Consider the following 19,840-nt stretch of genomic DNA (forward strand, 5'->3'; position numbering starts at 1 on the left):
AGCTATATCAATACCACCTATATCAATATCATTACCAGCTATATCAACACCAGCTATATCAATATCATTACCAGCTATATATATATATATATCAATACCAGCTATATCAATATCAAGACCAACTATAGCTATATCAATACCAACTATGTCAATATCATTACCAGCTATATCAATATCATTACCAGCTATATCACTATCAGTATGATTTTATCAGTATCAGTCTGGGTGTGACTCTTACTTGGAGTCGCTGTCCGGGCCCCGGGTCAGCACGCTCTGCACCAGGCCGGTCAGGCTGGCTATCTGCTTCTCCATCGCTTCCATCCTCTCTCTGAACGCACAGGACAGTAGCGTTACAAAACTGGGACACGTATAGAGACACACACACACACTGAGACACACACACACTGATACACACTGACACACACACACTGACACACACTGAGAGAAACACACACACTGATACACACACACACTCAGACACACACATACACTGATACACACTGACACACACACACTGACACACACTGAGAGACACACACACTGATACACACACACACACATACACTGATACACACTGACACACACTGAGACACACACACTGATACACACACTGAGACACACACACTGAGACACACACACTGAGACACACACACTGAGAGACACACACATTGAGACACATACACACTAAGACACACCCACTGATACACACTGACACACACACACTGAGACACACTGAGAGACACACACACACACACACTGACACACACTGAGAGACACACACACTGACACACACATACTAACACACACACACACACAGACGCACACTGACACACACACACTGAGACACACTGAGAGACACACGCACACACACTGACACACACACTGACACACACACACTAACACACACACACAGACGCACACTGAGACACACACTGAGAAACGCACAAAGACACGGGGCTCCTCACGGGGCTCCTCACCTTGTCTCAGTCCCGTTGGCAGGCAGGGGGGACCCGTACCCCGAAGAGCTGAGCCTCCCCACCTCCGCGCCCCCTCCCCCTGACAGAGCAGGGGGATCCGAGGCGCTGCCGCTGCGGGACTTGGGGCTCTCCGCGAACACGGACGACGAGGCTGAGTCCTTCCTGAAAGACTGGCGGACCGGGGAGGCACGGCTGGGGGACCCAGAGTAAGGGGAGGAGGAGGGGTCCCCCCTGTCCCTCAGCTGCACCCCGTCCGGTATCTTCTGGGGCGAGGAGGAGGAGTGGGGCACACGGAACCCCATCCCGATGGAGGAAGTGGGGGCATAGGTATCGGGGTACAGGGGCCCCCCCGGCTTGTACAGGGTGTCCTCCAGCTCTCCCTGCAGGGCAGCGGCGGAGTAGGTGCTGAGGGAGCGCACCGAGCCCCTCCTGTACAGCCCGCTGGAGACAGGGTAGGTGAAGGGGTCTCCCATGGCAGCCAGGGACTGCGTGGAGGCGATGCTGAGCCGGCCCTCATGCACCTGCCCGTAGGGGTCTGCGTACAGACCCTCACTCTTCAGCAGCACCCCCCGACCCGACAGCTCCTCGTCCGGCTTCACGTCCCGGCGCTCCAGGATGGCGCTGGGGGAGGGGGAGATGCCTGCGGGGGGGGGGCCCTGGCCTGAGGAGGAGGGGTGGTGGTGATGCGGGTGCCCGGAGTGGGAGGGTCCGGCATAGGAGGGTGGCCTGCTGCTGCCGCTGCCGCCACCGGTGTAGGAGAGACGGGAGCGGGACGGGGAGGAGGAGGTGGGAGGGGAGGAGGAAAGGTGAGGGGAGGGGGAGAGGTGAGGGGAGGGGGAGAGGCTGTTGAGGCGTCGGGTTGGGGAGGAGTCACGGGAGGTGTACACCATCTCTCTCTGGAAGGAGGGATAGGAGGGAGGGAGAAGAGAAGGGAAGGGAGGGAGGAGAGGGGGAGAGAAGGAAGGGAAAAGAGCAAAGGGGGGAAGGACAAGGGGGGCAGAAAGAGGGGGGAGAGAGGGGAAAGAGAAGGAGAGGAGGAGCGTGGAGGAGGAAGGAAGCAAAAAAGTCAGTAGCTATTAAATTACACCTCATTGACTGTATTAAAAAATGAATGAAGAAACAAATAAGCAATATGAATTTGAAGGTTAAATTCACAATGTCATTTTGCTAATTTCTTTTTTTTACCAAAAAGAGAAAAAGCACCCCATTAAAGTATCTCGGAAATAAACAATTGGATATGCCCCCCCCCCCCCCCTCCCTCTGTCCCCCTCCTCTCTCCCTCTCTCTCCTTGTTAGTATTCTGCCGGCCCTGTGCAGTTTACAATTTCTAATCAGCTAATCAGTGTTTATTACAGCACTGCTGGGTCCAGCTCCATCCACACTCCCTTCCCCCCCTCCCTCACTCATCCCTTTTGCTTTCTAGTCTAAAGCTACTGCAGTGAAACATGCATCACACACTGTACGCCCCTGGCATGCATAATTAGACACATATAAGAAACGCACATGCACACACACGCACGCACACACACACACACATGCACACACACACATCCACACACAACCAACCATGCACACACGCACGCACACACACACACGCACGCACACACACGCATGCACACACACACACACATGCAAACACACGCACGCACACACAACCACACACGCACACATGCACGCACACACACACGCATGCACACACACACACATACACAACCACACACGAACACGCACAACCACACACGCACACACGCACGCGCACACAAGCACGCACAACCACACACGCACACACACGCATGCACACACACACAAACAGTACTGAGCTTAATCAGCAGCACACAGAGATCAAAGAACAGAATAAATAAGACATATCTATTTGTTAACGTGGACTGAAGGAGGAGAAGCATTGGCAGGAGGTTTTGAGCAAACCCCAAAAACCAGAAAGGGAAAGCCGCCCCCCTGCCCCTCACCCGCAGGTCCCCGTTGGCGAGGTGCGAGCCCGGGTACGAGGCGTACAGCGGCTCCTTGCGGAAGATCTTGATGACACTGCGGTCCTGGATGTCGCGCACATCCTCCAGCTCGTAGAAGACGTTGCGCGCCTCGTCCTTGATCAGTATGGCCGTGTTGGCGCTCTTCAACATGCCCGTGGTCAGCTTCTGCGGGAACATGTGGACGATGAGGGCGTGGAGCGTGTCCGCACTGCTCAGCTCGTGGGTGATGTGCACACGCCTCGTCTCATCCCCGAACTGCAGGAACAGCACACCTGGGGGGAGGGGGTTGGGAGAATGAAACACATTACACAAGTAAGTGTTGCTCAACTCTCCCTGATTATGAGGGACACAGTTCTCTGCTTCTCAACTGTCCCTGATTAATAGAGACACACAACATAGCTCTCCTTACCCCCCCCTTCCACCCCCCTCTCCCCCTTCCCTCCCCTCCCCTCCCCTCTCTTACCCGGGCTCCTCAGCTTGGTCTGGCTAGTGGATCGGGAGAGCGGCAGGCTCTGTCGGAGCCGGTTCATTCGGTTGAATCCGATGGGAATGTCGGCCTCAGACATGGTCTCCAGGGATTCAGCTGAGGCGAAGGAGAGCTTACTGGCCTGGTCCGCCAGCCCAGACTGTGTGCTCTGGGAGTGCCTGGGGCTGCGGGCCTGCTGAAGAAACCAGTAGGATCACCATCAGTGACATCACACACATACAGAAACATCACTAACACAGGGAACCAGTGACATCACACACACAGGGCACCAGTGACATTACACACACACAGGGCACCAGTGATATCACACACAAAGCGACATACACAGGGAACCAGTGATATCCCACAAACAGTGATGGTTTTTTTAAAATTGTACACAAAATCTTATATATTTATATTAAAAATATATATATTTGATACTGAAACTAAGACTTCAATGCATTTTATGACACAAAATGTCCCCCTAATCCTGCATTATTATATGGTTTATATAAATATTTACACATAGCAAGTCTAGGTTTGTATATTTCATTAAAAAACATTGATAGATTAAATGGTAGCCGTATCAGTCCAGAGATGATAGACAAAGAGAAGGAGATGCTAGGTGTTTTACAATACTTCCCTATGCTTTACCAGACCTCTCTGTGCTTTACAATGCTTCCCTATGCTTTACAATACCTCTCCGTGCTTTACAATGCTTCCCTATGCTTCCCTATGCTTTACCAGACCTCTCTGTGCTTCACAGTGCTTCCCTATGCTTTACCATACCTCTCTGTGTTTTACAATACTTCCCTATGCTTTACCAGACCTCTCTGTGTTTTACAATGCTTCCCTATGCTTTACCATACCTCTTTGTGCTTTACAATGCTTCCCTATGCTTTACCAGACCTCTCTGTGCTTTACAATACTCCCCTGTCCTTTACCATACCTCTCTCTGCTTTGCTGTACTTTTTTACACTTTAGAATAGTTTAAACAGGCACCCACCTGGACTTGTGTCATTGCTCAGTCCAAACTGAAGTTGTGCTGCTCAGCCCAGTGCTGTCTGTCTGTCTGTCTGTCTGTCTCTGTGTTTCTCACTCTCTGTCTGCCTGCTAGTCTGTCTGTCTGCCTCCCTCTCTCCCCGTCGGTCTGCCTGCGAGTTTGTCTATCTCTGTGTGTGTTAGTCACTCTCTGTCTACCTATGAGCTTGTCTGTCTGTCTGTCTTCTCTCTGTCTACCTCTGTCAGTCTGTCTGCCTGGATGTCCATGCGTCTTAGACTCTCTCTCTCTCAGTCTGTCTGTCTGTGCTTGTCCTGCTATCTGTGATCTATGTGTGTTTCAGTCTGTGTGTCTCAGTCTGTGCCTCTTCTACTCTGATCTGATCTGCTCTGCTCTGTGGAGGGGTGTTGCCTATGAGCAGGGGAACAGCTGGGCACCCTACATGTATTTGGGAACTCCCCCTCCTGATTTCACATTCCCACAGATTTCACAGCCATTACCCCACTGCAATCCTGACATGCCGTTCCAGTGACAGTGATAATCACACAGAAACACTTTTCCAGAATCTTGTCCAGAATTTTTGGTGGTCCCATTTTAATAGGATCAGCTACAAAACGTATAAAAACATATAGACTAGCTTTTGACAGCATAAAAGTGTCTTCTTCAGGTGAGACGTGGAAATTGAAAGGCAAAGAAAATCCCTCTTGCAGTAAATCTGCAGTGATTTTGCAGTTTACCATGTATTTTTCTATACCAGGGGTGTCCAATCCTGGTCATGGAGGGCCGGTGTCCCTCCTGGTTTTTGTTCCAACTGTGCCCTAAATTACTTAATTAGAACAATAATTGGTAATAATTGGTCCAATTAAGTAATTTAGGACACATTTGGAACAAAAACCAGAAGGGACACCGACCCACCAGGACCAGGATTGGACACCCCTGTTCTATACTCTATCGTACCTCTCTGTGCTTTATTATACTTTGCTGTGCTTTTACTATGTGCGTTAACCCTGTTTCTTAATATGTGTTACCATACCTTTCTGTGCTTCACAATGCTTGCCTGTGCTTCAATGTGCTTTCACTGTGCTTTGTTACACTTTGTTTTTACTAGGGGAAGTGTTTCTAAAGGTTGACCTGAATGCCAGCAGCACACTCACTCCCCGTGACTAACTCGGCACATCAACGGTATTTTCCACACGATTCAACAAAACCAAAAAAACACAAAAACACCAAACAGAGCAACAGAACATCTGCCCCATTAGTTACAGGAATTACTGGGAGCTTCACTGGGAGATTTTCAAACTATGCAGAACTCCACCTAGAGAGAGAATGGGCTGATGCCCACATCCCTTTCCATCAGGTTTTTTTATGTAATGTTTATAATGATTAATGATTCAACTTTTTATGTGAACAGTGAAATGTTATTTCTTTATATATATATATATATATATATATATATATATATATATATATATATATATATATATACTGTATGTATAAATACGTGTGTGAGTCACTGATCGTGTGTGTGAGACTGTGTGAGTGACAGTGTGTGTATGAGACTGCGAGAAAGTTGTGAAAGTGTGAGACTGCGTGTGAGAGTGAGACTCAGTGTGAGAGAGAATGTGTGAGACTGTGTGTGTGTGTGTGTGAGAGAGAGACAAGAAAGAGGGGAGAGTGAGGGGGAGCAGGGAGCAGACGTGTACCCTCCCTAGGTGCATATGCATGGTCTAATTAAAGTATAACGGTAATTAAATGAGCTGCAGCTCAAACAGTGTGATGAGATTATCAGCATGGCGGAGAGACGGTGAAGGAGAGGACAGATTGAGATATTAGAGGAGACAAGCACTTTATACAGCTGGACTCCCCCCTCCCTCCCTCTCTGCTGGAAACTTGTATAAGGGAGGTACCAGTACAGCTCACAAACCCGTCAGTCGGGATTGTGTGTGTGTGTGTTTATTGTCAGCTAATCCAATATCCTGCCCTCCTGCAGTAAACAAACTCTCTAATCCAGGCGCTGCGTTGTTGACTATTGATTTGTACTGGCTGTGCGCAAGTGAACAACAAACAAAAGGCTCTCGTTCTTTATTTCTTTCTTTCTTCCTTCCGTCCTCTGTTTCAGTCTCCACCCCATCTCGCTCTCTCTCACTCACACACACACACACACACACACACATACACACACACACACACACGTGTATAGCATTTGTGATGACTTTGCGTTGGCTCCCAGAACATGCACACACAAAGCAACGTGCAGTACTCACCTTAAAACTCCAGTAGTTGGGCTGCTGCTGTAAAAAGAGAGAGAGCGAGAGAGAGAGAGAGAGAGAGAGAGAGAGAATGCTACATTTCAGAAGCATAGGAAAGAAAACTCAACTCAAAAGACCAGTGAATTCACAGTGTAATGAATTGGCATCCCAGCCCGTTGAATCGAATGGAGAGACGAGGGCACAAACCGCAAACTATGCGGTTCAAAGAGGAACGTTTTACCATTCAGCTGAAGAGCGGGCTCAGGAGTGGAGAGGTCAGTACATGTCTTACACTGATGTCGGTGTTATTAACTCCTCAGCTGCCAGGAGATTCGTTACGCTATGAGAATGCACTCCCTGACCGAAAGCCTTAATCACTGTGCTGACAGGCCAGGCTGGACTGCACGAGCAGTTATAGAGCATGTAACCTCCTCCTCCTCCTCTCACTGAAATCACTCAATAAGTTACCCTCAGGGTCGTCAGTGGCTGTAAATCACAAGCCACAGTTTCTTCTCAATTATAATCTGACCTTTCTGAAAGTTTACCATAGTATTTTAGCACAGCATTTTTGCAGTTTCCCCCCATGTTTTTCCCATGATTATACCATGCATTTATCATAGTTTACCCTGGTTTGCCATGTTTGTTATTACACTTCATCATACCTCTCTGTGCTTTACAATGCTTGCCTATGCTTTACCATACCTCTCTGTGCTTTATTACACTTTGCTGTGCTTTTATCATAGAAAGTTGTATACAGAAATTTTCCACACACACACATCATGAAGCAGTAAAAAAACACTTTGACAATAAATCACATTACCTGCAGTTTTCATTCTGCAGTCCTGGTTTAGTTTGCCATTGCTCCAGTGTGCAGGCGTTTCAAACAGGAGTTCGCTAGTTACTGTTGCTAGTGCATATTTCTGTTACTGAGCACTCTTCAGTGACCTTTGAGCAAGCACAGGGCTACATAGTTGACTCAAAGCACCTCTCTCTGAATCAATGAATCACACCTCCACTGCAAAACACACACAGCTCTTCCCCTATACAAGTTTCCCACAGTAAAAGCACAGCACAGTGTAATAAAGCACAGAGAAAGCATGGTAAAGCACGGGTAAGCTTTGTAAAGCACAGAGAGAAAACTCAGAAACGAGCAAAACAAATCAGATATTACAGATGGGGAGGACTGAGTGACGCATCAAGAATATTACTAGATACTGACTGACTGACTGACTGACTGAGTGACTGAGTGACTGACTGACTGAATGACTGACTGACTGACTGACTATCTGACTGACTGACTGACAGAGTGACTGAGTGACTGACTAACTGACTGACTGACTGACTGACTGACTGACTTAGTGACTGACTGACTGACTCTCGATTAGGTAATCAATTAGGCGCAGTGGAGTGGAGCTGCTGTGAGCCCCCGCCCCCCCTCGTGCAGATTCTACAGAGACAAGTCCGCCTGCAGTCCTACAGGTGAATCAATAATAATAATTATAGAAACAAAAACAATAACTAAAATAATAATAATGATAAAACCAATCACTCAATAATAATAACAAGAGCTGTATTATTATTATTATAATAATAATTATTATTATTATTATTATTATTATTATTATTATTATTATTATTATTATTATTATTATTACTATTATTAGTATTAGTAGTAGTAGTAGTAGTAGTAGTAGTAGTAGTAGTAATAATAGTAACAACATAGCCATGTTGTATTGAATTGCACTGCAGCACACCTCAGCTGAGTCCAGCACACACAGGGCAGTCCAGGCTATCAGTACCTGTAGCTACTCCAGAATCCCTCTCCCTACCCCTAGCCCCCTCCCTTTCCCCCTTCACCTGTCCTCCCCCTCCCCCTCCCCTACCCCCTTAACCTGCCCTCCCGCTCCCCCTGCCCCCTAACCCTACACCTGCCCTCCCTCTCCTCCCTACACCTGCCCCCCCTTCCCCCTACACCTGCCCTTCCCCTCCCCCTACCTCCTTCCTTCACCTGCCCTCCCCCTCTCCTCAAACACCAACACCACACATTCAAGGCTGCGTCACTCTTTTTAAGGTATCCCAGATCTGGCTCACCTGCTGGGCTTTGTGGCTTCAGTGTCTGGAAAGGTCCACCTTAAATACTCCTTTTTGTTTTCCTCAGTGTAAATAACAATATCAGCAGCAGCAGCAGCAGCTACGGCAGGATCCGAGCTGCCTGCAATTCTAGGGACCCTGACGATTCTTCAATCGCATTGCTCTGCCTCCCTCTCTCTGCCTCTCTCTCTCTCTCTCTCTCTCTCTCTCTCTCTCTCTCTCTCTCTCTCTCTCTCTCAGCTCCAAGTATCAGGTAATTATCAATCTCATGATTTTTCTTGTGATAATTTTTTTTTTTTTAGTTTCATTGGGATTTCATTAATGTCATTGATTCCGTTGACACTATCTAACTCCTGCCCACTCCTCCTTGCCCAGCGGTGTCAAACGGAGGCTGTTAAAAGCAGCATTGCATTCCTCAAGGTATTGTTGTCCCTTACTCTTGCTCTCTCTCTGTACCTTCATTACATGCCTCTGCTCGCTCTCTCTCTCTCTCTCTCTCTCTCTCTCTCTCTATCAATCCTGACCTTTGCAAGCTGATAGCATTGATTTCCTTATAAGGCACTAGGTTGCCTTGACAACCCAGGACTCCACCTGTCTCTCTCTCTCTCTCTCTCTCTCTGAATCTGTAGCGCTTTTGTGTGGCAGAGTGAAGGACTGCACTGTTCATGCGGGGAGAGAGACAGAGATAGAGAGGGAGGAAGGGAGAGAGAGGGAGGAAAGGAGAGAGAGAGGGGGAGAGAAAGAGGGAGAGAGGAAGGGAGAGGGGGAGAAAGGGATGTGCTTTTGTGTGGCTATGGCAGACTGGACTGTATACACTGACAGAATGAGAAAGAGGGAGAGAGAGATGGGGTGGAGAGGTTGAGGGTGGTGTTACCTACCCCTTACCCCTCTCTCAATGTTGTAGTCACCTGCTCTACCCTCTTCCCCCCATTATAAAAGCCTCCCCACAATAAAAGCACAGCAAAGTGTAATACAGAAAAAGAATAGGCAAGCATTGTAAATCATTTTAATAAACATGGCAAACCAGGGTGAGCTATGGTAAATGGTATAACCATTGGAAAATCATGGGTGGGGTGAACCACAAAAATACTGTGCAAACAGGTACTGCGGTAAACATTTCTTAGGGCCCCCCTCCCCCAGTGTGCACCCTCACCCTTCACCCTCCTCCCCCTCAGCCCCCTCAGTCAGTTACCTGCTCTCGCACCCTGTCCTGCTGGCCCCTCATGCCCCCTGCTGGCGAGTGCTGTGTGTGCTGCGGCGAGCCCTGGTGCGGGAGGGAGGGCAAGGAGTGGTGGGGGGAGTGGTGAGGGGGGTACTTGTTCTTCAGGTGATCGAGGAATGCGTCTCTCTTGGGCAGGCCGCTGAGCGCCTCCAGGCTCTGGGCCGCGATGACCGTGTGCCGTCGCTCGGACGTGTGCACCAGCCCCACGTTGGAGAAGCGCCGCGCCGCCCCCCCCATTCCCCAGCGTCCGGAACTCCCGCGGATACTCGGCGTCATCCGTCGAGATCATGTGTGCGCCGTGACGCTCAGGGTCTGCGCGGGACACACGCGCCAGGGACATGCGTTAGACACGCACACGCAGGGAGGAGAAACACAATGAATATAGAGTATCAGACAGTAGTCTCATTATAAGGCGGAACACAAATAGCACTGTCTCCTAGCTATGGCTCTCCGACTACAGTGTTATATATGGGTGTCTGTTTGAAATAATTCAGTAATAGATACATATATATAGTATACGCAAAATACCATAGAAATGGGCCTCAAAATAAACTTGCATTTCTTTGTCATGCAGCCTTAACAGGACTAGAATTAGGGAGCGGGGGTGTGAGGGGGGGCCAAACAGGATGTGATGTAAACAGCATCAATACGTGTGCCTGAGGCACCAGCTACAGTGTGACAGACAGACAGACAGACAGACAGACAAAGTCAGACAGACAGCAATCAAACTTATCTAGACAGCAGAGGGGAAGAGTTCATGCAAGCAGACCAGTGAGTGAGAAGTTCAGGTGCTACAGCTAACTCACAGCGCCCTCTAGTAGAGAGATGGGGTACTGCACCCTAGATTGTGATACCTTTAATTAGGCCCTCCTGAGTTCTCAATGTAATAATAATAATAATAATAATAATAATAATAATAATAATAATAATATCAGATTGCATTATGTCTTCCTAGTCATGTTATATAATATAGCAATATACTATTAAATACATTAATATGCAATAAAGAATAATACAAAAAATAAATAACTGCAATAGAATTTCCACATGGTCAGATGAAAATGAACAATATTACACACACAGAGCCTCCTACTGAAATAACTCTGTGTCCTGATCAAACACAGCATCATGAAGCCAAGCATCATTGAATTGCCACATGCTTAATTAAGTACCGCAGACCCCCTAAAATACTCAGAGGCTGCGGACCCCTCGTTGTAAGGGAGCTGCTGTCATCCCAGCAGGGGTCCAGTCTAAACACCTTCACAAAGATCAAGCAATTCTCTTTGATAGAGCATCTACTGACACCTGATCACTGTATACAAGTCGGCTGCTTGATACACTGATACCCTCAGATAAGCTGCATACCTGCCGTTTTTACACATTATAAAATCCAAAATACGCATAGCAACTTTGCTGCACAGCTGGTCTGCCTCCCCTAAAACCTCCACTAACAACTACATCTCCCAGAATGCAATGTCTTTAGTTACTAGGAAACAGTACACGAGAAAAAACAACCCAACAAACAGTATCCAAGCTCTGGCTAGCCCTGCTGTCTTTGCAGCCAATCACAGTAAGAATAAGAATAATTCGAAGCTACCCATGCTGAAGCGTGAACACCCCAGTCCAGCAGCAAATCCAACTGGATCCATCGTCAGTGGCAAGCGCTAATAAAAGGTGCCTATAATATTAAACAAACTGTTTTATAACTTATTAATGCATTTCCTTATTGTATTTATCTGCATGGCATTATATTGAAGTTTTAACATGTTCACTGAGTTTAAGAATTTAATGTTAAAATATATGTATCGTAATTAATTTGCAGTCAGTGTGATACCTCGTAGAACACACACGTGGCTGTACAGGAGTTCGAAGTAACATTGCAGTTAAAATGGAAGGCTCTTTTTTAATGCTTACCCCATTACCAAAGTAATGTTGCATTTCCGCCCCCCCCCCCCCCCCCCCTGAAAATACATTTTACTCTCTCAGTGTTAAAATTAGAGGGTAAGATACCCCCAGACCCAAAACCCTATCTGGAGCGTTGAATACCCTGATATTTCGCTCTCTGACTCACACATTGAAAAGTAAGATTAAAACAGAGAATTAGAGAATGGCCCTTTATACAGTAAAGTCTACCTACAATTTATTGTCAACACGGCAATTGTGAATTAACCAACTGAGTGAATTATGGAATGGTGAAATGCAGAGGTAGTGTTGTATGTTTATATTGACATACTCATTATCTCACACTCACTATCTCACTCACAATCTCACTATCTCATGCTCACAATCTCACAGCTCTGTGAAGCTCTGTGCAGCTCTATGCAGTATCTAGCATTGTACAGCTCAGTGCAGCTGTGTAGCTCTGTTCAGCTCTCTGTATCTCTATGTAGCTCTGTGCAGCTCTGTGTAGCTCTCTGTATCTCTGTGCAGCTGTGTAGCTCTCTGTAGCTATGTGCAGCTCTGTGTAGCTCTCTGTAGCTATGTGCAGCTTTGTGTAGCTCTATGTATCTCTGTGCAGCTCTGTGTAGCTCTCTGTAGCTATGTGCAGCTCTTTGTAGCTATGTGCAGCTATGTGTAGCTCTCTGCAGCTATGTGCAGCTCTCTGTAGCTATGTGCAGCTCTCTGTATCTCTTTGCAGCTCTCTATATCTCTGTGCAGCTCTCTGTAGTTATGTGCAGCTCTGTACATCTGTGTGTAGCTATGTGTAGCTCTCTGCAGCTCTGTGCAGCTGTGTGTAGCTCTGTGCAGCTCTATAGCTGTGCAGCTCTATGCAGCTGTGTGTAGCTGTGTGTAGCTCTGTGCAGCTCTATAGCTCTGTGCAACTACAGCTCGCTGCTCCCTTGACCCTCCTTCATTATTGCATCGCACCTGTTAACTTCACCATTACTGCGCTTCTCCTGTTAATTATGATCCAAGTGCCCCCCCTCTACACACACACATTAAAATAAGCCTCATTAAAACAAGCTGAGTCACATACGCTCTGACACACTCACACTGAGACACACAAGAGGGATGGAAATAAGACTCCTATTGCACAGCAGTTTCACGCATTCCATGTTTTACTATGAGCATGATTAGCCCCATTGTATAGGTAACAAGCTCAGGTGTGTCTTATTAAACTCATAGTAAAAACCAGGAATGGATCAAACTGCTATGCAAAGGGAGCCTTATTTCCATCCCTGTACGCACACACACGCACACACACACACACACACACACACACACAATACCAGAGACAATGGCACAGTGCCAATCAGTCTAGAAGCCTTTATTTTTCAACAGAAAATGCAAGAGCAGCGACTCTGCTGGATAAACAGTGCTCTATTCACAGAGACACACACAGGATTCAGACAAAGCCACCAATTAATACCCTGGCAACCAAATCCACACGGAAACACCAGCCAGAGGAATTATGAGATGGTGAAGAGGTGGGAGGGTGAAACATAAATTCACCCTGCCAAACACACAGACACACACACTCTCACTGACACACACACACACACACACTCTCATGCACACAGTCACACATACACACACACACACACACTATTCCCTAATACACACACACTCACAGGCAAACACTCTCTCTCTCTCTGTTGCTCAGTGTGTCAGGTTAATGTAAACACATTGTGTCTCTAATGGGAGCTTTGCAAGAGAAAAGGGAGAGGGGGGGACAGGAGAGAAAGAGAGGATGAGAGAGAGGCTGGAGACCAGTGCAGAATACACACTGCTAATTACACAGACCTGCGTCTTAAATACAGAAGACAAGAGGAAAGAAAGAGAGCATCGCGGAGAGGGAGGGAGAAAGATGGTGGGAGAGGAATTAAAGGGAGAGAAGAAGGGAGGGAGGGTGAGAGCACAAGAGGGAGAAAAAAATGGTAATGGTCTAGCTGCAATCAGTAATAGTCTCGCTACAGCACAGGAAGTGTAATTATGGCTTCTAAAGCAGATCTCAAATTACATTTTTTTTTTACAAAACAAAATTATATTTGCCATCAAAATGTTGTCAAAACAACAAATGGACTGGACACTGGCACACCACCACACATTTTCAGCAGCAGCCAAGAGGTTAAAAATACTTTTATCCCACCGCTACACCCCCCCCTTCCCCTCCCCCATGGGGGGGCTCAGTGTGTCCTTGAGCCAGGCGTTTCTTCGATCGCGGCCGAACACCGAACAGCTTTCTGTTGCGTTTCTCCTCCTGGAAAATCAATATGCCTGGATTTGAAGATCCAGAGACACACAGAGCAAACACACAACCCAGAGAGACAGCAAACATGCAACACTCAAGCAGTCTCTACACCACCAGTCTTAAAGACAGGCAGAGCAGGGGACTGGGCAGAAGGAGGAGGGAGGTCTGTTTCATTGATTTCTATCCTGCAGTCTCCATTAAATCAGCATTATCAATCTATAGAACCCGCTGGTAGATGTCTACATCCCCCCCTCCAAAACCACCATTTCGAAATAAGAAATGCCGTTTTACACCATCTACAGTTCAATACATTTCCAAGTATTTCACAATATGTCCTTCCTGGTGCTCTCTTCCCTCACAAATAACTAGAAAAAGAGGGATGGTGGGAGAGGGAGAGGGACAGAGGGAGAGAAAAGGGAAAGGAGGCAGAGAGAAAGAGAGAGGGAGGGAGGGAGAGGGTGGTTGGAAGAGAGAAAGGGAGGATGTTAGAGAGAGAGATGGAAAGAGGATGGAAGAGAGACAGAGAGAGAGAGGGACAATATATTCTACGAGAAGAAGTCTTTCTCATTGAGTAGACACTGAGATAGACTTTGCACTGCAGGTTTTTGCACAGTGTAGCACCCAGACACACACCCAGGCAGACAGACTCCCTCCTAATTAACAGTGGCTGTCTGGAAGTCTGCCTGACACTGTGCAGATAGATCACAGTATTGCACAGTCATGCGGGAGGGTGGGGAGGGGTGGGTTGAGGGGGGGGGGAGCTGTCAATGGCAGCGCAGCGCTACACTAATTGAGCACTAAGAACTTCTAAAAAAAGAAAACTCAAAGGCACAACGCTCTGTGCAAAACCGTGCTTCATTTTTCAGCTGCACGACATCACATGATTGAATATTCCTGAAGCTGAGACTTATTAAGCAAGGAGGGGGAGGGAGACAGGAGGGGTAATATGTCTTATTGCAATTAATAGACCAATTTATATTACACATTATTCTCTTGGAATAGAACTGCTTGACTAGTTTCCAGCATCTATCTATCTATCTATCTATCTATCTATCTATCTATCTATCTATCTATCTATCTATCTATCCATCCATTCATCCATCCATCCATCCATCCATCTATCTATCTATCTATCTATCTATAAACACACATTATACATAATTAACAGTTTGCTGTTTTATATATTAACTGTTAATCCATTAATACGTTTCATATAACATTAAAAATGTAAACTTTATAATCGTCTTTATCCTGAGATGAATTATTGCAGGTTAATGAGATCTGGTTTCTGGTTCTTGAATCTTTAACTCTTCTGCTATGATTTAATGATCTCTGGTTTCATTTCTGTTTTGAGAAGCCCGTTTGGATTAATGAATCTTTCTCCTCGCTTGCAGTTTCACCATCAGTGCACCGGAATATTTTAATACATCTAACAGAAACTTTGTAATAAATGACAAACATTTTGACTGGAAGTCTTTCTCAGTGTCTTCAATAGAAACACAAAAACAAACTAAATAAATTCAATGACAACGTTTCAGATAGAAGTCTTGCTCAATGTCCTCAGTGAAAAACTTCTACCTTATGAAAGTTTACCGTGGTTTTTTAATTTTTTAATTTTATTCAGTAGTCACCAATTATATTTATTGTTTTCTCCCCAATTTAGTAATGTCCAATTATTTTTAGGCTCAGCTCACCGCTACCACCCCTGCGCAGACTTGGGAGGGGCGAAGACGAACACACGCTGTCCTCCGAACCGTGTGTCGTTAGCTGCCCCCTTTTTTACACACTGCAGACTCACCATGCAGCCGCCCAGAGCTACAGCTTCGGAGGACAACGCAGCCCTGGGCAGCTTACAGGCCAGACCACAGGGGTCGCTGGTGAGCCGAGGACACCCTGGCCGACCTAGCCCTCCCTCCCCCGGGCGGCGCTCGGCCAATTGTTCGCCGCCCCCTGGGAGCTCCAATCCACGTTCGGCAGTGGAATAGCCTGGACTCGAACCGGCGACGTCCAGGCTATAGAACGCATCCTGCACTCCACGCGGAGCACCTTTACTGGATGCGCCACTCGGGAGCATTACCATGTAATTTTGCTCAGCATTGCAAAGCAATGTCTCATGCTGTGCAACAACATGCAGTACAGTGTAGCAATGCAGGATTTGACAATGCTGTGCAACAACAGCCTGTTATATTGTGCAGAAAACAAAGGTCTACTACTGTGTAACAATGCACAGTACAGAGTAGCAGGTAGCACGACTGAGGCCGAGGCCAGGGCAGTACTTGTTCTTCATGGATTGTGATCTCTCCCCCCCCTCTCTCTCTCCCCCCCTTCTCTCCTCTCTCTTGCTCTCTCCTCATCCCTTGGCTGATCGGTATTCAAGGTCTCTCTCACATTTTCTCATTTCCATAACCGCTAGTAAGCAGAACCGGTGGGCCGTGTCACACAGAAAAGAGGGAGGGAGAAGGAAGAGAGTGGGGGAGAGGGATGGAGAGTGGCAGGCAGGAGGGGGGGGGGGCACTGTGTGTATGACATTCAAACGACACGCGGCGCTCAAACCAGGCAAATCACTTTTGGCCCCTGTGGGACACCGTACTGCTGCAGAACACGGCTGGAAACTGTTGACTGCAGCAAAATAAAAAAAAAAGACCCAAATGCTGCAACAATGCTTAATAATATGCAACAACCTGCGATACTGCAAAGCAATACTGTGCTGCAACATGCAGTGCAGTGCAGCAATGCAATGCTGTGTCACAACACTGATATCCATTGGTGGTGTCTTAAAATTCATGAATGAATTAATGTTTGCGTTGGAGTCCAGCATTATTGCTCTCTTTAATTCGACATGCACGCTTGCTGTACAAACTGTCAGTAATTACTTCAGAACCACAGGCTTGCATTGTAAAGCATTAGCTTGTGGTTGTATTGCAGTTTTCCTCAAGTGCTAATGTTGTAAAAATAGTTTACAAACTAGCTGAGTTTAGAGATATTAAAACAAACGTAATAAATTAAATGACAAACGTTTCGACTAGAAGTCTTTCTCAGTGTCTTCAATAGAAACACTGAAAGTTAATACATTCAGTGACTAACGTTTCAACTGGAAGTCTTTTTCAATGTCTTCAATGTAAATTCAGGCAAACGTTTCGACTTGAAGTCTTTGCTGTGCTTTAAAGAAGCCCTATACGGTTTCACATTGCTATTCGGTCGTAGTTATTTCAGAAATAAGTGTTAGAAACACTAAAATAGAAACTGACAGGGAGAGAGAGCGAGGGAGAGAGAGAGGGAGGGAGAGAGGGAAGGAGAGAGAGATGGAAGGAGAGAGAGATGGAGGGAGAGAGAGGGAGTGAGAGAGAGATGGAGGGAGCGAGAGGGAGGGAGAGAGAGAGGGAAAGTGAGAGGGAGAGAGACAGAGAAAGTACACTAGCCCCATCTTGTTCACCAGGAGCTATTCATCACAATGAGATTCATTTCAGAACCTCCAGATAAAAATAAATTATAAAAAAAAATGTAATCCCAGAACAGAGCTTTTGATGAATGACTTCCTATTTTTCCATTGTCCCTCTCCCTCTCTTCCCCTGTCTGTCTCTCTTTCCCTTTCTCCATCTCCCTCGCTCTCTCTTCCCCTCAGTCTCTTTCCCTTTCTCCCTCTCCCTCTTTCTCTCCCTCTCGTCCCCTCTCTGTCTCTTTCCCTCTCCCTCCATCTCCCCCTCTTCCCCCCAGTCTCTTTCCCTTTTTTCCTCTCCCTCCATCTCCCTCTCCCTCACTCCCTATCTTTCCTTCAGTCTCTCTTTCCCTTTCTCCCTCTCCCTCTCTCTTAGTACCCCCTCCCTCCCTCTATATTAAACAGTACCCCCCTCCCTCCCTCTATATTAAACAGTACCCCCCTCCCTCCTTCTATATTAAACAGAATCCCTCCCTCTGTCCCTCTTTCTTTTTCCTCTGTAGTGTGACGTGTTCACTGTTTGTCCCTCAGGCTATGACAGGTCACCACGTATTGACGTACTCTCCCTCCATCTCCCTCTCCCTCTCTTCCCCTCTCTCAGTCTCTCTTTCCCTTTCTCTCTCTGCCTTACTCCTCTCTCTTCTCTCTCCTTTTAAAGCTACATAGAGTACTGGTAAACGTCAAACTTTTTTCAGTGTCTTCAATGTAAATGTAATGAATAACATTTGCACGAGAAAGACTTCTAGTCGAACGTTTAGCATTGAACTAAAAACCTTCTTTCTTTTAAACTTTCTAAATGTACCACTAATGAGTGTTTAGATAAAATGTGTGTGTGTGTGTGTGTGTGTGTGTGTGAGAGAGAGAGAGAGAGAGGGAGTGTGAGTGTCTGAGTGTGTCAGGGTGTTTGTGAGATTCAGTTCAGTCTTGGACCTGTAATACATCACAACAAACTAACCAGATTGATTACAGGCCGTCTCAATGACATGCGTTTCGAGACATTGACAAAGACTTCTATTTGAAACGCTTGCCGTTAAATGTATAAAGTTTCCTACAGCAAGACCGTAGTTGATTGTATTTCATTCTCTTGCACTCTTTCTGTGACCCCCTGACACAGCAAACAGGGCCAGATAATGAAACCCACTCTCAACCTGATCAGGAGACACCCAACCCGTCACTTACAGAGCAATATAGAGCTTCTTCTTGTAACAAAAGATAAACAGACTCCTTCGCAAATTTCAAAGATGCCAGATTCTCCTAAATCCCATTAGTCATAATCAATCTGGCTTCTCTTAACTTGATACAGAGATTTAGATTTTGACAGAGAGAGCTGTGTTTGTGTGTTACGCTGGACAGATTCATTTTTCGATTTGGTTTTAGCATCGTTAAAAAAACGCTGATTAATTAGTGTAACAGATTGGTGTGCCGTGGGGCTAGTGGCAGTATACAGAGTCTCAGCACTGCGTTAGTAATACTACACACTGTCTGTTTTAACCCACACACTTCAGACAGGCTTGGATATAACGTGACATTCCAGTAAAGACATTTGAAATTTAGGAGAAAAAGAAAAGGGAGAGAGAGAGGAGGGAGGGAAGGACATTGAGAAAGACTTGTAAACGTTTGTCTGGTTTTTTTATACTAAGTTCATTTATTTAATACTTTATTCCTCCTCCCCTCTTCTCTCCCTCTTCTCCGCTCTTTCCCTCTCTCTATCTCCTCTCTCCCTCCCTCTTTCCTCGCTCTCCCACCTGCTTCCCGCATTGCCTCCGTCTCTCCTCCCCAGTGTCCTCACTCCTTCACTGCTTCACTCCCACTCTCTCTCCATCCTTCTGTCAGTCCTTTGCTCCTGCATTCGCCTGCCTCACTCTTAGAGAACGAGTGAGCGACAGGAGAGAGAGAGAGTGGAGGGAGGGGAAGGTGAGAGAGGACTAGAGAGAGAAAAAGAAAGGGAGAGATGGTGACAGCACCTCAAAGTGGAAAAGGAATGGAAGGATGTCAGCTCCAAGCACACTTCTCTCCCTCACTCGCACACAAACAAACAAACAAACACAAAATGTGTTTCAAGCAGTGTACGTTTGAAAGAATATCTTTTCAGAGCGGCAGGGAAATAATCTTCACTGTGTTTTGCACAGAGAGAACGTAAGACCTCTCTCTCTCTCTCTCTCTCTCTCTCTCTCTCTCTCTCTCTCTCTCTCTCTCTCTCTCTCTCTCTCTCTCTCTCC

At 46.6% G+C, this 19,840-nt stretch overlaps 1 protein-coding gene across 1 annotated transcript in view; it reads right to left on the minus strand.

Moving 5' to 3' along the window:
- srcin1a (SRC kinase signaling inhibitor 1a) overlaps window positions 1-19,840 on the minus strand; it is a 75,275-nt gene that overhangs the window by 35,667 nt on the left and 19,768 nt on the right. Inside the window, 7 exon segments of the mRNA XM_059003357.1 lie at window positions 239-328; window positions 978-1,873; window positions 2,945-3,237; window positions 3,429-3,624; window positions 6,696-6,722; window positions 9,964-10,216; window positions 10,218-10,305. Of these exon segments, the coding sequence (XP_058859340.1) occupies window positions 239-328; window positions 978-1,873; window positions 2,945-3,237; window positions 3,429-3,624; window positions 6,696-6,722; window positions 9,964-10,216; window positions 10,218-10,282 (1,820 nt within the window). The 5' untranslated portion in view covers window positions 10,283-10,305.

This window comes from Acipenser ruthenus, chromosome 28 (genome assembly GCF_902713425.1).
Source record: "Acipenser ruthenus chromosome 28, fAciRut3.2 maternal haplotype, whole genome shotgun sequence".
NCBI lineage: Eukaryota > Metazoa > Chordata > Actinopteri > Acipenseriformes > Acipenseridae > Acipenser > Acipenser ruthenus.